The 15,155-nt window shown below is 48.6% G+C and overlaps 1 protein-coding gene across 7 annotated transcripts in view; it reads right to left on the minus strand.

Annotated features, from left to right (window-relative positions):
* TLL2 (tolloid like 2) overlaps window positions 1-15,155 on the minus strand; it is a 92,763-nt gene that overhangs the window by 28,729 nt on the left and 48,879 nt on the right. For 2 of the 7 annotated variants that reach the window (XM_056352184.1, XM_056352183.1), the window contains 5 exons: window positions 9,815-9,892; window positions 8,316-8,486; window positions 6,316-6,433; window positions 5,718-5,896; window positions 5,306-5,411 (listed from right to left, as the gene is read on the minus strand). In XM_056352184.1, coding sequence (XP_056208159.1) covers window positions 5,306-5,411; window positions 5,718-5,896; window positions 6,316-6,433; window positions 8,316-8,486; window positions 9,815-9,892 — 652 coding nt within the window. Of the gene's footprint in view, window positions 1-5,292; window positions 5,412-5,717; window positions 5,897-6,315; window positions 6,434-8,315; window positions 8,487-9,785; window positions 9,893-14,915; window positions 15,120-15,155 lie in introns of those variants that run through there. The other 5 variants (XM_056352186.1, XM_056352185.1, XM_056352182.1 and 2 more) reach the window with 4 other exon arrangements.

The following is a 15,155-nucleotide window of genomic DNA, read 5'->3' on the forward strand; positions in this document are numbered from 1 at the left end:
ACACCTCTCCCCTCCCCATGGATCCCATGCTAACAAGCAGGAGGAATGCAGGCTGTGAAAGTGGCTTGCCTCGAGGTGGCTGCCTCGCTGTAGCAGATAGCTTCCAAATGTACAGGCAAGTCTGCCGAGCCAGTAAATTCCCCTTTTGATATATCGAGATTGCTACTGCCTCTGTTTGAGTATAGACACATTCCTTGTCATAAATCAGAAAAGGCAATGAAAAGTTCATGGCACATCTGGCTCAGCAGGAGCACAGCTTGGACACTGAAGCTGATGGAGCAGAGGGAGTTTGTTCAGTAGCAGATGGGGCTGGGCTGGCAGCGACTGTTGTTGCCGCAGACAAGAGAAAAATACCAAGCGTCCTACCTTTGTTCTGCACGAGTTTCCAAGCTAATAACTCGTCTCCGCCTCTGTTTCCTTGCTACTATTCCTTCCACATGGTACTTCATACTCAGGAGCTCATTACTGCACTTCTGATCTCAGTCCAGCAAAAGTTTAAAGCTCCATCAAAATGCAAAGTCTGTGCATCCAAGCAAACGCCTGCATGCAAGAGACATCCCAAAGCAGCATTAGGACTGCAGGGGTGATGGGAGGGAGGAATCCGGAACCTCAACTCCAGGTTGGTGAAGCCCAAGCTCTTGCAGCCAGGCTGCCCAGCCCATGGCAGATGTTCCACCACAGCCCCGAACACCCAACAGGTGGGGAGGGGCCAGGGTCAGCAGTGAGCTGGGACCACCAGCAGCAGCTCAGCCAGGCAGGTTTCGCTTCCCAGACGAGAGGACACAACTGTCCGGAGTCTGATGGGAAATCAGGACAGAAGTCAGTGCTGCCCAGTCCTGATACAGGAGTCTTCAAGTATGGGTTAAGCTCTAAGTACACAAGTAATTCTGTTCATTGGGCTGCTCAGCTGTGCAAGAGCCTCGGGAAGGAGCTTGAGAGGGTTAGGGGGTTTTTTGCATTGGTTTAATTTTAAATAAATACCACAAGGCGAGTATTTGGATCACAGCTGTCCAGAGCTGCAGTCAGTATTCTTGAACAGAAAATATCATTCTACTAAACATATTTTGTGGAGGAAAATTCTTTTGTAAGTACTCAAACTGAAGGAAGAAATAAAGGGGAAGGAATTTAATCTGGTCAAGAATCAACTCTTGCATGGGGGATGTTGGCTTTTTTCAGCAGTAGAAAAATTCCCCTTCAGCACCAAAATCAGTGCTTACAAGCTCTGAAGTGAGCCCATCACATTTTGATGGACAAATTCAGGCTGGCACCCCACATGCCAGCTCCATGTCTCAGGCTGAATTTATTTATGTGTTGAAAACAAATCCTCTAATTCCAGAAACACCACACACCCAGAAACAGGTCGGTTTGCTCACAGCCAGTTTTCAAGCCTCAGGAGTTCACAGAAGAACTTGGCATTTGGCAGGGACACACTTCTGTGGCCACCGAAAAGCTTTCTGCAGAGCTCCAGGCTCAGCCAAGGGACAATGACAAAGTTTAACAGAGACACCATCACTGGCACATGCAAAGTTTTGATTCTTTTTCCCATTCCAGCCCTCACAACTGCACACCCCCAGCCTTCTGCACACAGCATTCACTGGGTATGGCTCACACAACGCAAGCAACCCACAGCGGTGAATTTATCCTTGTTTTTATATTTATATGTTACCTGCCAAACACATTTTCTTCCAGGGGGCTGCACCCTAGACTGGGGTAGTCACATTTCTCAGTTTGCTTTTTTCCACCAGCCAAATCCTGTGCCCCCTTGACACGCATTGCTGAATGCAACTGCGAATTAGGAGGCAGTAAGTGTAGTTCCTCTCCTTTCACAATCAAAGGAGTGGAGAGCAGAGCAGGGTGTTTCTGTGGTCCCAGTGGTCCCGTGCTGTCTGCCCAAACTCCATTTGCTTAACAACACTTATGATGTAAAGTTGCATGTTTGGTCTGCGTCTCTAAGAGCATTGATATTTGGGGTCTCAAATTTATAAACACCAAGCAGACATTAAACAGAGCAGCTCAGGAACTCAAACACCAGAACCACTCTTGAATAAGACACCTAATCTCTCCTCCCAGAAGTAGGAAAAGAACCCAGGAGCCATGGATGCCCCATTCTCCTGCTGTCCAGGCACAGGCAGAACATGTATTAGCTGCCCAATGTAGCAGCAAGTCAAGCACAACCACCCACCATTGCTACCAGCTAAAAACAGGGTTTAAGAAGAGATACTCTCAAGAGTCATCAGCATCCACATAGCACCCTCGATGTGTAAAGGGTCATGCAAACACTACGAAATTATCAACTGATCTCAAGAAATACTGAATATTCCCCATCCCATCTGAGGGCCATAGATACAGGCCCTTAAACGCCACCCAAGGAAGCAGATATTCAAGGCAGGTTGAGCAGGCAGCTGCAGGCAGCTGCATTTTGTCCCAGATCTGTATTGATATCCCCACATGCAGAAGAGAGACAACATAACTGTACTTCACACAGCAAAACCTGTGGAGGATGCGCAGACATCTGGTGCAGGGTTAGGATGGTGTGTGGGTAACACAGCAAGAAGATGCCCCCCAACACGCCAGCAGTGCTACCTGCATCCTGGCTCGAGCACAGGCTTTGCAGAGGTCATGGTTTTAGCTCCAGGCTGTGCTGCCGTCTCTACTGGAAGAGGCTCAGTCAATTAAGGTAACCCACTATCTGCTTTGGGCTCTGTGGAAGTTTAAACGTTCTTATTGCTAAGCTTCCATTTATGAGCCTTGACAGCTGTAAAGGACCTTGTTTAATGAGACAGCAATATTCAGTTTAATTTGCTGCCATGTCTGTAAGGAATGCACCACAAAATAAAAGCCTGCAGCCACGCTCTGCAAAACAGGCAACTCTCTGACACAGATAACAAGCAACAGGACAAGAGCAAACAGCTTCAAGCTGCACCAGGGGAGGTTTAGATGCGATATTAGGAAAAATGTCTTCACTGAAAGGGTGGCCAAGCATTGGAACAGGCTGCCCCGGGATAGGGTGGAATACCTATCCATAGAGGTGTTTAAAAAATGCATAAGTGCAGTGCTTGGGGTGTAGTGGTGGCCTTCGCAGTGCTGGGCTAACGGCTGGAGCTGATGATCTTAGAAGTATTTTCTAACCTAAACAATTCTATGATTCTATAGACAAGAACAGAAATCCCAATGGTAAAAACTTGTAACTACTGTCATGATTGTCTCTTGTGCCGTACTCCTATTAGCCATAGACACAAATGAGAAATATGTTCCAGTGCGAACTGAACGTGAGGTGTGACTCCTACAGCAATTTTCAAAAGCACCACTGGAAGCTATTTCCAATGCTCCACTCGTGTCTCAGAAAAACTGTCCCTTCCTGTCCTAGGTACAAAGTTTAGAATAAAAAGGATTTGCAGCAGCGTTTGACCATGGCAAACACCATCTGGTTTGCTGTCATCGATGTACACAGGAGTCGAAAACAACAAGGTTGTGCTAAGTGCCACCTAAGAGTTGCTTCAAGACAGTAAGTCACAAGCATGGCTCCGTGTCCTTCACCTGCCCCTGGCTTATACCCCATCTCCGCTGGCAGGGCACTCATACCATCTATTTCCTATGTGGACTTTCTGCTGCTGCACTAACACAGCCACCGCAGCCCTTCCCCTGCAGGGTCACGCAGGGCTCTCTCCCATTCCCACCTACCTTCTCGAGTTCTTCACGAAACTCGCTGGAACTCAACATCTGCAAGGGCTCCTCGCAGAACTCAGCAAGGTGGGAAGGAGACATGCACATGCTTGCACATCCCTACTGACTCAAAGCACTAGGGGAGCAGATGTCAGGACAGGTCTTGGTAAAGCAAAAGCCTGTTCCCAGCACTGCCCGTCTGCAGCGAGAGTATAATCAGCCCACAGAGGCACTCAGTGTTCAGTTCAGTTACCGCACAAAGACTGCACCGGGGTGAGGGTGGGTCACGCAGACAAAGGGCTTAAAGAAAACAGACTCCAAAATCCTATTAAGCACCAATTTAAATTTAGAAGGACTCTTGCCATTTTTATCCCTTTTTGGCCCAGGAGTGTTCTGAAGGACCCTGGTTTTCAAGAAACACAGACTCAAAGGCATCCACAATATAAATGGTGGTAATAACTTAATCCGGCTTTTGTGCAAGACAATTCTAACCATTTAGAGTCTAGCAAATGCTGGAAGGGTCCAGCAGATGCTTCAAGGGAAGAAAAATTGCTTGCTTTAGGTATCTGACCCAAAGAAATCTCTGAAGGCTACAAAGCACCCTTGCCCAGCCACCTTCTCCTCCTGCCAGAACAAGCAGCATCTCAGCAAGTTTGATAATTTTCCCCTTGAAGCTTCAGAAACAAAAGCACAAAACAACAGGCTTGGCAATTCCATACACCTGTGAAGTAAGAAAATTTTTTAAAGCCCAAGACACCTTTATTTTTTGCAACAAAAAGTTCTCAAAGTTGTGGATATTTGTGCTCTGCCTCACATCCCCTTTGCTCATGGCGTGTAGTGATGGACAGCTCTTGAGAAGGAGCAATAGTGGGACTCATGGAAAAAACTTCAAATACTGCAGCAATATGAAGCTGGTCATCCAGTAACTCTCACTCCAAACCCAGGACATAAATAGCTATGTTCGTTTCACCTCTCTATCCAGCAGAGCTGCCTGATCAGAAAATGGGCTCTGTCTGACGGCTGAGGTGGGGCTCGAGGGCAAACAGCCTAGACAGAAATTGGCCAGCTAGTTGGGACGGGAACAGGACTGAAACTTCTCCCTGAAGAACCCAGCCACACAGAATCACAGACCTGCAGAGGCCATGACCTAAAGCACGTGCATAAATGGTTAAAAAAATACCCAAGCAATTAAAAATCGTGATCTAGAGTTTAAATTCTCCCTTGGCAAAGCTGCTAGGACTTGGAAGGTAATGTTGTGACTCCAAAGCACGAGCTGGACAACCAAAAGATTCAGAGCTGGTTTTAGCATTACCCTCCTTGCACACAGACAGATACGCACACACATCCGTACGTGCTCCCTGCGTAGGCTGCAAAACATGCTGACATAGCTTTGGAAGGACTCTGGGATTATCAGCACTGGGTGAATACAGTGGGGAGGGGAAAACAAAGTCCACCATACTCCTCTTCACCCACCTTGCTTTTTTTCCAATATTTTTCAAGCTTTGCAATGCAGCAGAGCTCACTGCAACTGCCACATATCTCTGCAATAGATCACAGGTCTCCTTCTAGGCTCCACGTATCCCACAGAACCAATCACAACTACTGAAAACAGTCCTAAAGACATGTAACCTTGGACTATCACCTGGAGAATGTGTTCCTAGCATAGTGCATGATGCTGTCGAAGTCATAGGTCTCCCCCAGTGAGTTCACTTCCCCAGCTTCCATCTTCAAAAAGTTGTACTCCTGACCTGTGATGCCAAACACAAAGGGGAAAAAACAAATCACTTAAAAAAAAAAAAAAAAAGGAGGAAAAAAAAAAGCCTTCCATCTCTGGGAGCCTAGAATGAAAGGGATATACTCTTACATTCCGTCCAGTTGGACATCCAAAATCTCTATCCACCCCACTATTTTGACCCTTATTCTAGGCAAGAGCTAGCAATATTTCTTCGTTTCCATCCCAGCTCATGGACCACTCACTGGCTTTCCACAGGTCCAGCAAGAAAGGTTTCTACCCGCCCCAAAGCCAGGTGGAATAACCCAAAGTGCTATTTTACCTTGCTGTATGTTCTCTCTGATGATCGTGACATGCTGGTCCCTGTCAGGCCGTGTGTGCTCATGCCAGAAGCCCACGACATGACCCAGCTCATGAGCCACGATACCAAACTTGTCACAGTTCTTTCCAATGGATATAGCCTGAGGGCCCCCTCCTCGGCGGCCCACGTATGAGCAACATCTGGAAAAGAAAATGCACAAAGCCAGGCAGCACATCAGTGAACTGAGCAAGGCTGAGACACAGGAACCGAGGACAGCATCAGACAGGGTCCAGGACAGCCAGCGGTGGCATGCACTGGACGCACTTGCACGTGCATGTGCATGTATAAAGACAACTCCTAAGTGTGTATCTATACAAATGCATATATACACTTAAGTGTTGTCCCAGGAAAAAGAACCCAGAAAGGCTTAGCACCTTCTTCTTGAGTAAATACTAAATTACCCTGGCAATTCTTACTGGAAATGACCAGAAGCATCTCTCTAGCGGATTCCCCCAGGAAGCCACTGGTCTGTCCTGCCCACAGCCAGACTTACAACGCCGTCTGTCAACACAGAGGGTGTCTGCGACACAGCTGGCTGCAGGGAGCCCGCGCCGCTTACCCGCAGGTTCTGTATGTGAACACAATGAAACTCTCTTCATCGGTTCTCTCCACAAACGTCACACAAGTGTGCTTCTCCCAGTGCCTCATCGCTTGCTTAAAGATAGCTCTTTGGGTTCCTGAAAAAAAAATCCAAGAAGAGCAAACAGCGAAGGCCCAGCTTCCAGGAAACTCTCTGATGGACTTCAGCTGGACAGGTGAACAATCAGTCCTTCCAACAGTCAATTTTATACCTGTAGACACCTCTAGGAATCTGGGACCCACTTCCAACCATAGCACTAACTTACTACTTCAGTCTTTTCTCTCCTTGTGCTTGATGAATTAATTGCTCTCATTAAACAGGCAGCAATCTTGGTTAAGCATATCAATATTTCTGCATATGAGAAACATCACCTCACTAGGCAGAGCTGCTGGGTGTCCTGGCCCATGCTACCAGCTGCTCAGTGCCATGCCAGTTGCTCTCATGGCATGACCACACATGTTTCAAGACCCAGGAATCTCACAGGTGCTACAGATGCTCCTCAAAACTAGTGTCAGGTGGTTTACCTTTCAGATTAGAAGCAAAAACTATACAGGAGCTAGAGGCAGCCTCAGGGTCGGGTGTAGAGCTATGCTGCTGCTCTGTGCTCAGACTGAGCAGGGTGTCACATCTGCCTCACACTAGCAAGAAGACGGGCCATGGAACATGTGTCCCCCCCAGGGAGCGGGGCCCCTCCAGAAGTCACTCAGCAGATCCATGCCAGGCACACAGCTGGGAAGCGATGCCCCAGAGTGGTACAGCAGGAGGCTGCCCTATGGTACTGCCCTTGCAGCATTGCCTCTGGTGCACGCCGGGCTGCAGAGCAAGCTGCCACTCTCAAGAGGGTACTAGAGAGTGGAGAAAGGCCTAAGTACATCAGAAAGGCACAAGAAATACAGAGAGGAGCTCCAGAGTGGGATTGAGCTGAGGCAAAACACCAGGCTGAGCACAAGGGAGAATGTGCCATGGTGAGAGCTACTTCTTATACAGTCACCTAACTGGAAGGATGGTGTTGCCTACTCCGGGCTGGCCAGGGCAGTGGGACACATGTAACACTGAGAAGACCTTCTCATCATCCCCTGAGGGATGGGGATGGCTGTTCTCTGACAAATGTAGGGGGACAGCTGTGGCTAACAGGCTACCCAATATCCCACCAGGTTCCATGAGCCCTTCCCTTTGCAGGAGGTGAACACCTTCCACTGGGGCTTCATGGACTCCTGGCAGCAGTGTGGGTGCTGGAACCAAGTACATCCCAGGAGCTCAAGGGAATAAGGATCTGCTGGATCTAAGTGGGAGGTGGTGGAGTCAGCCTGGAGGAGCTGGCATAGAGCATTTGTCATCCACGAGTCAAGGAAACCAGTCTCATGGGGAACCACCGAGCTAAACAGAGGTGGCATCAGGGCAAGTTGTCCGTCTGCTTCGTGTGAAAACTTGCAAGAGATCTGCCGCACCCAAGAGACATTTTAGTTTTGACAGTGGCCAGGAGATGCTATAAAAAGGACACTTGGAGAGCTCCTCATCCCCCATGGGATGCAGCTCACTGCTCCTCTCCCTCACACACCTACAGGAGACCCTGAAGTTTGGTGGTCAGGACGCGGAGAGCACAAGGAAAGTTCTCTTGAGGGGGGATGCAGAAAGCAACCCAGGGTATTTCTGCTCCTGCTCTTCCAACAGCAGAGAGGATCCCTTTCTGGAAACACAGGTGCTGAGCACAGCTCATGGGTGCTGGCCCCTGAAGCAATCAGGAAAAGCGACAGGGTCACCCAATTATTTCTTGGACTCCAAAAGAAGAACTACATCACTGCACACTTAGGGCTTCCAGAGCGCAGAGCTCATTGTACAAGCACATGCCCACCCTCCCTCAGGAGGGAGGCTCCCAAGGACCCAAGGCATTGCTGGGAAAACTCCGCTCCTGAGGCCTCCCACACATTTTGAGACACTCAACCCTGAGCAAACAGGGAGCAAATGTTTTTGCTACTGACCAGTGAAATTTCCTCCGATCACGTAGGGGATGACCCCCCCTGGCCAGATCCTCTCAGCCCGGGATGTGGTTGCCCTGCGCACCCTGGGAGAGGAGCGTGTTTCCATCCCAGACTCATCTTTATATTCCTTCCTCTTTGGTCTCCTTGCAAGCGTTGCGTTCTGCCTGCCGTCTGCAAGACAGAGTGGCAATACTGTTTAAATCCTCTTTAGTTCCATGTGCAGCCCTCAGGTAATACCCTGGAGCTTCAGAAAAAGAAAAACAGAAAAAGCAAGAGGTTAATCCAAACCAGCCAGCTGCAGCCAGATTTGCCAGTGATTTGTTTGGGACTTAGAGACAGTTAACCTGCAGCTACCTGGCCTGTCTTGTCTTGGAGCCCCCATACGCACTGTGCCAACCCTGTTCTCCTGGAAAGGTGCTGAGGGACAGCCCACCCCATCCCTAGCCACTTGCTCTCTCCAACAGCAGCTTCATAGACGGGGACACGGTGCTTAAACGAGGAGAACAGCAGGAGGGGGGCCAAACCAACCTGCATGTCTCTGCGTATTCTCGCCTCGCCCTACTCCTCCAGATCTGCAGAGGAAGCTTTGTACTATAGACTTATCCTGTATTTTGCTAGCTTCACAACAACAACAACTACCCATTCCAGTCAGCCTTGGAAGAAGAGGAGAAGCCCCTGAGACTGAAACCTATACTTCAGGCTGCAAAGTATTACATAGAAGTATATGTTTTCACATGCTAGGTCTTGGGTGGTTTGGAAATATGTACAGATTGGACGGTCTCTGCTGGAGGAGGGATGCTCAGGGTGGAAATGCTGGGGCATTCTATACTTTGCACAAATCTCCATCCACGCTGAACGTCTTTGTTTTAATAAAAGGAGCAAAAATACAAAAGGGAGAGCAGAACACATTACATTTCTTGTTCAAAAGATAGAGGAGTCCTGGCTGTGCGGTGCTGGGTGCTGGCTGTAAATCCTGCCTGAGGCTTCCCCGCAGGCTGCCTGGCGGACCCTGTACCTCACCCCGCACCGGCATGGCCGCAGCTCTGCTCAGGCACCCAAGCGCCCACATGAGCTGCACTTTCAACGTGGCATGGGTCTGATCCAGCAGAAAACCTTCTCCATTCAGAGCTTCCTGGCTGCTCACCCCCTGTTTGCTGTGCCATGGATGACCCAAATCCTCAGAGGGGCCGCAGTCCAGCTGGGCTTCACTAGCATGTGTAAAGACTGCGTAGACACCACTTCTTATATAAGGTGCCTGTATTGCACAGCCAGCACATCAGCTGGGCTTGGGCAAAGGAGTAACAGGGTACAAGGGTTGCCCACTATGCTGCAGAAGGCAAACCCACACTTGCAGAGAGTCCACCAACAGCAACAAATGCAGGTGCCTGGGCAGGGTGGTCTCCTAGGCACACATGTACACAGGACAAAACATGGTTTTACAAGGGATAAAAAAAGTAAATAAAAAGATACCCAAAGGTCTGGGTGGGGTACCACATTACCCTTTTTAACTGCTTTGTTACTACGACCAGTCGAAGTGGCGTTCTCACTTGACACAAGAAACTGTTCTCCCAGGCCTCCTGCAAAGGAAAGAAGAGCAAAGACACATCTTCTGGTGAGCTGGTTGGCAGACCTGACAGGGGAAGGGCAGCAGCTATCAGTGATGACATCTGGGGGTCTGCTGGCCACAGAAACTGGCTGCTTGCCCTGTACGGGGAGCAGGGACTAAAAGCCTGGTAAAGCTGAGCTCTTTTTCTGGATTTGTTCCTAGCCTGCAATGACACCTTGCAACTCATTACCATCCTGTGCCTTAGTTTCCCCATATACTGGATAGAGAGAAAGTCTCTGCTAGGGAAGGCTAATTCCACGGAGATTTACTGAGAATAGGATAGTGGCTATACAAGGAGGATGGTAGCAATACTAAGTACCACTATCAAATCTCAAATTAAAAAAGGTACACTATCAAGGCAAAGGATGATCTACATTCAGACAAACTCCTATCAGCTCCTATACATCTGGCCTGTATTCAGCCTAATCTGAAAATAAAAGTCTGTGATGCTAATACCCACTGGCTACCAAACCAGGATGAACTGGGATCTTAGGTCCTGGGTACTTCATGTGCTTCAACCTGTGACAACTACCCCTCCCTTTTGGAACAGCACAGCCAGGTCCCCAGCTTGTCCTTGCAGGTAGCTCCCTCCAGCTCAGTCACCAAAACAAAGCTGGTGGGTTCTACCCTGAGTGCCTGGCTTTCCTATTTTGTCACAGAAAACCGACTCACAATGTTCCTGTGATGCACAAGACACCAGCGTGTTGCAGGATGCTTGATGTCACAGCTACTGGGCACAGCAAGCACAGCAGCTCCGCAGCACCTCTGCACCAGCGCTGTGCCTAACCCTCTCCAGACAGCGCTGCTGCCTCTCCCCCCCACCACAGGGCACTGCTGGCAGAAGCAACCCCACCAAGTAATGCTGTCCAGCATGCCAAGAGGGCTGGGGACGGCTCAGAGCATCCAGAATCCTCTACCATAAGATGAAAACTCAGGGAATGATCCTAGCTCCCCAAAAAGTCACATTGCTAAGGAACAGAGAGACCCCCGTCTATAACCCCAATGGGTCTTTTGGCCATTAAGGTGCCACAATACTTGGCAATAGCCCAGTACTTGATTTTAGTTTTTCTGATGTGTGACGGAGACGTAGGATCTTCCCTCAATGCTGGATCCATTCTGACACAGAAAAAGATTTAAAGTGTCACCCAGTGCCAGAAACTGATTTTAAACAAACAATAACTTGCTCACACTTCTGTTTCAAAGGACTTCCAAATAGCTCTGCCCACTATAAAGTTAAATACCAACTGAGCAAACTCAGTTGTGCTGCAGGAAGCAAACCAACATCACCCTCCCTTATGCAGCGTTACCACTAAAGTAATTAAATATACTAAATATAATTATATATATATTTATAAATATATATTATATAATAAATATAAAGATACAAAAGTATAGAAAACTAAAGGTTTCTATATGCAACATAAGTCCACCCTGGTACCTACAGTCCTTAGGCCTACAGACAACCCACCCCCCCCATGAGCAGCATGTAGGAGAGGATCCCGCGCAGGTAACACCGGAGAAGGACCACGTTCCACACCATAGGCACTTGGCGAGTGAGGTGCCGGACACAGAGAAGTCCCAAATGCCAACAGGCAGCTCGTGGATAACTGCTTCAACCAAAGCCATTTTCAGACCCTGAATTACATATCTTCCGTCTCCATTTCGTGACTGTATTTTTCTGTTCAGAAAATATTTTCTAATCTTACTTCCCACCACCATCATCTTCAACCTTCCCTAAAACACCTGTTTCTAAATGAACTCCCCCAATACAAAAATACAAAACCCCAACCAAAACAAAACAAACAAACAAACCCCAAAACTCCAAAACTTAAAGAGGCTACATATTTCAAAAAGGGTAAAGAAGCAGAGGTACTTTCACTTTACTGGTTTTCTGTAGCATTTTTCAGTTTCTTAAAAATGTCTAAATGAATAAAAAGTTCAGAGTGCTTAATGGTTTTGCATCCTACCAAAAGATCTATCCAGGGATCTGTTGATGCTCCCACCAAGGAGGGCCCCCAGTCATACAGTCTTGAGATACATATTCTATGTAGTAACAGCAGCTGCTCAGTGTGGGGAGGGAGGGAGCACTAAGAGATCGTCCAGCAGCAAGGGACCTTCACGACAGAGACAGTAGAAGAAAATGCAGTCAAAGGGATAGAAAAATGACTGGGAAATGGGGACGGGGAAGAGAGAAGAACAAGGCTCTTCTTTCTATAGCTGTCTGTCTTCCAGGTTTCCTGGGCTTTCCATTTTGCCAGGTCCAACTTGGGAACACCACAGAAGCCAGAGGGCAACTACAGAGAGTACAGCAACCTGGGCAGCAAGCCACAGAGCAGTTGCAGACCCAACATGGAAAACCAACCAGCATCTCTTTAGTGGGGAGGCTCTCCATGATGACCATAGTAGGAGGGAGAACTCAAAACCAGGGTTCCTAGGGTGAGAGGGCACAAGTTGTGTAACAGACAAAACGGGCACGTACCACATTCGCAGCCTTAAGAAGGTGGTGCTGATACCACCACTGTTGTCCCCTCCCCTCCTTCCCCATCTTGGCACCATGGGTCCCCTCTGAGCCGAAGGGAGGCCAAACAAGCTGAGCTCTTCAGAGGTATTAGCAAGCGCAAGTTTCTCCAGTCTTGGTGGCAAGGTAAAGCATGAAGAGCATGGTCAACCACTGTACGCAGGAAGGGACATACTGTTTGTCATACAGCACTGCTGGATGCCATGTGGACACTTCCAAGAGGGATGTCCCACTTTCAAGAGAGCTGGACATCTTCCAGCCCCTGAACCAGCCTTGCTTTGCCAGCTGGAAAACTCTCCTTTTGCTCTGGAGCTGCCATCTTGCAAATCTTCCTCCACCCCCTCCAAGGGGGGCAAGGACAGGGGAAAAGGTGCGTCTGACACCTTGGAGGAAGGCTGAGAGGATGGTATCAGATTCTACCTCTCTGACATTATACTGCTATAACTTACTAGAGCATCAGGAAAAGGATGACAGAAGACAGCAACAAAATGAAGCAGAGGAAAATAAAATACCCAGACTCTCAGCTGACTATAGGTTAAAGCTTCCTGGTCCAAGAGACACTAAATCAGGGGATTGTCTCCCAAAGGAAGTGCCATAGTTTAACAGAGCTTGACTCGACAAAAGCCACTAGATGTGTGAACAGGAACAAGCCTGATTCAACAAGATGGATTGCTCTGAACTCTATCACTCTTTTCTGGCCACAGTGTCCCATCCTAAGATTCCCCTTTGTTTTCTTTCATGCCCAGTCCTCGTCACTTCCTTCAGCCCAAGCTCAACAAAAGTTCCTCTTCTCAGTTAAATTTTACATCCCCAGGACTTCTCACAGACACAACCCCCCCTCAAAAAGTATGCTGTTCTTCTCACAGTAACCTATTCCACTTAAAGGAAACCCCAACCAGCCATTCACCACCAGAATTATTAAGGCATGTGGTCTTTGCCAAAGCGAAGGATAATTTTGTATTTCTAAATAAATGCAGCTTGCTTCCAGTCGCAAACAGATTGCTTCTTAATTGAATTTGGGAGGTGAATTATATGGTGAATTAGGAAAAAAGAACAACCCTGCATTTGGCAAATTGTTCCCCTAAGAGGGAGCTGTATGGGATTGAATTGCAAATGATGGCACTGAACCCCAGAGCCGGGCCCCCTCTCCTCGCCCGAGCTGCTGACCTCTGCCGTGCCGCAGTGCCGTTCGCGCGGCTGCCCTTCCAAGCACGAGCACATTCTTTCCCAGAGATCACTGCAAGCCTTGGTTTCTTATGCAAAGGAGACATTTGAATAAACCAGTGTGACTAATGAAATCTACATCATCTCTGCATATTTCGTCTCATTGTAGCTGGTGAAAGGGGAGAGCACCACACAAGGGCCAGATACGGGTGTGCAGACATCTCGGGTATGTTCAAACACTACTAACCTCACCAGAACGTGGGTGGAGCACCCATACCCTTCTCTCCCACCTGGATGGTTTTGAGTCATACACAGTAGCTCTGGAAGATCCTGTTCCCATTCACTTGGGCTTTTAGATGTTTCCTATCCTTATGACCCTAAACACATCCCAAAGATTAAAGTGACCTGACAGACATTTAGTTCTCTCTCCTGATTCCTCCCAAGAGAATGCTAATGCTGGACCCTAGCAAAGAAAAGCCAAGCGGCTGACATGCCACAGCCAATAAATAAGGAAGCCGAGAAATGCACCTTGTGACTGGAAGCAGCCACACGTAAGCTGCGGGCAAGGTGCAGGTCCTGCTGCCCCCCAACACATTCCTGAAGCTGCACCTCTCTGCCAGACTATTCCATCACATCTGAGAGCAGGCCGAATTCCAGTGCTGCTGCTCCACAGCATGAAACACCTGCATGTGTATTGAAGCCTGTTGTAATTAAAACACTGAAAAGGAGAATGGAGATTTTCAGTTTGACGCTTCGCGAAAAGCCAATACAGTAATAAAAAGGCAGGATTGGTCTAACCGCTTACAGTGACCCATAACGAGTTGGGCAAAACAGGATTGACTTTTCTGGTTTTCAATGTATCTCCAGCGTTAACAAGCTCCCCAAGGACACTTCCATTCTCAGTACTTCCCACCTGCCGCTGTGCCAGGCCACCCGTCACCTTCCCCTGGCTTTGTCTGCTTCTCCCCTGGCCCAGGTGGGACAGAATTCCTTAGGTCATGCCTCCGTGCAGGGAGCTGTACGGGATCTCCCAAGCTCTTTAACTCCCACATTTTTGTGATTCAGTCCTTCCTATTTGTCCTGCTTACCAGCTGCAGCCCCAGCAGGACACTGCTGGGCTCTCTAACCAGATAAGCTCGTTCCTGTCCATGCCCTGGCAGAGCACACACGAGAGTCCCTGCCCCGGGCTGGGAATATTCCATCTTCTACCTACAGCGCACTTGTACAGCAACTCGTTCTTCTGTTTCCGACTGACCAGCACTGCCAAGGGAGCTTGGCTGACTGAAAGAAATGTCCCGTAGCTTCAACGCACCATAAATCTGAGATAAATCCAGCACGCTTGCAAGCCTGGCTGGAGAGCAGGTGCCTGAATTGTCTGCAGGAACCAGAGCGGCAGCCTGAGGCAGCGGGTAAGGATCCAGCACAGCAGAAAGCAGTAGGCTGTGGCAAACCACAGCACTGCGCCGCCGGCGGTTCCCTCGCACCACCAGCACAGGATGCTCCACAGATGTGTCACCTGAGGAAACAGCAGGAAGCAGACTCGGTTCAGCAC

Source organism: Falco biarmicus, chromosome 9 (genome assembly GCF_023638135.1).
Source record: "Falco biarmicus isolate bFalBia1 chromosome 9, bFalBia1.pri, whole genome shotgun sequence".
NCBI lineage: Eukaryota > Metazoa > Chordata > Aves > Falconiformes > Falconidae > Falco > Falco biarmicus.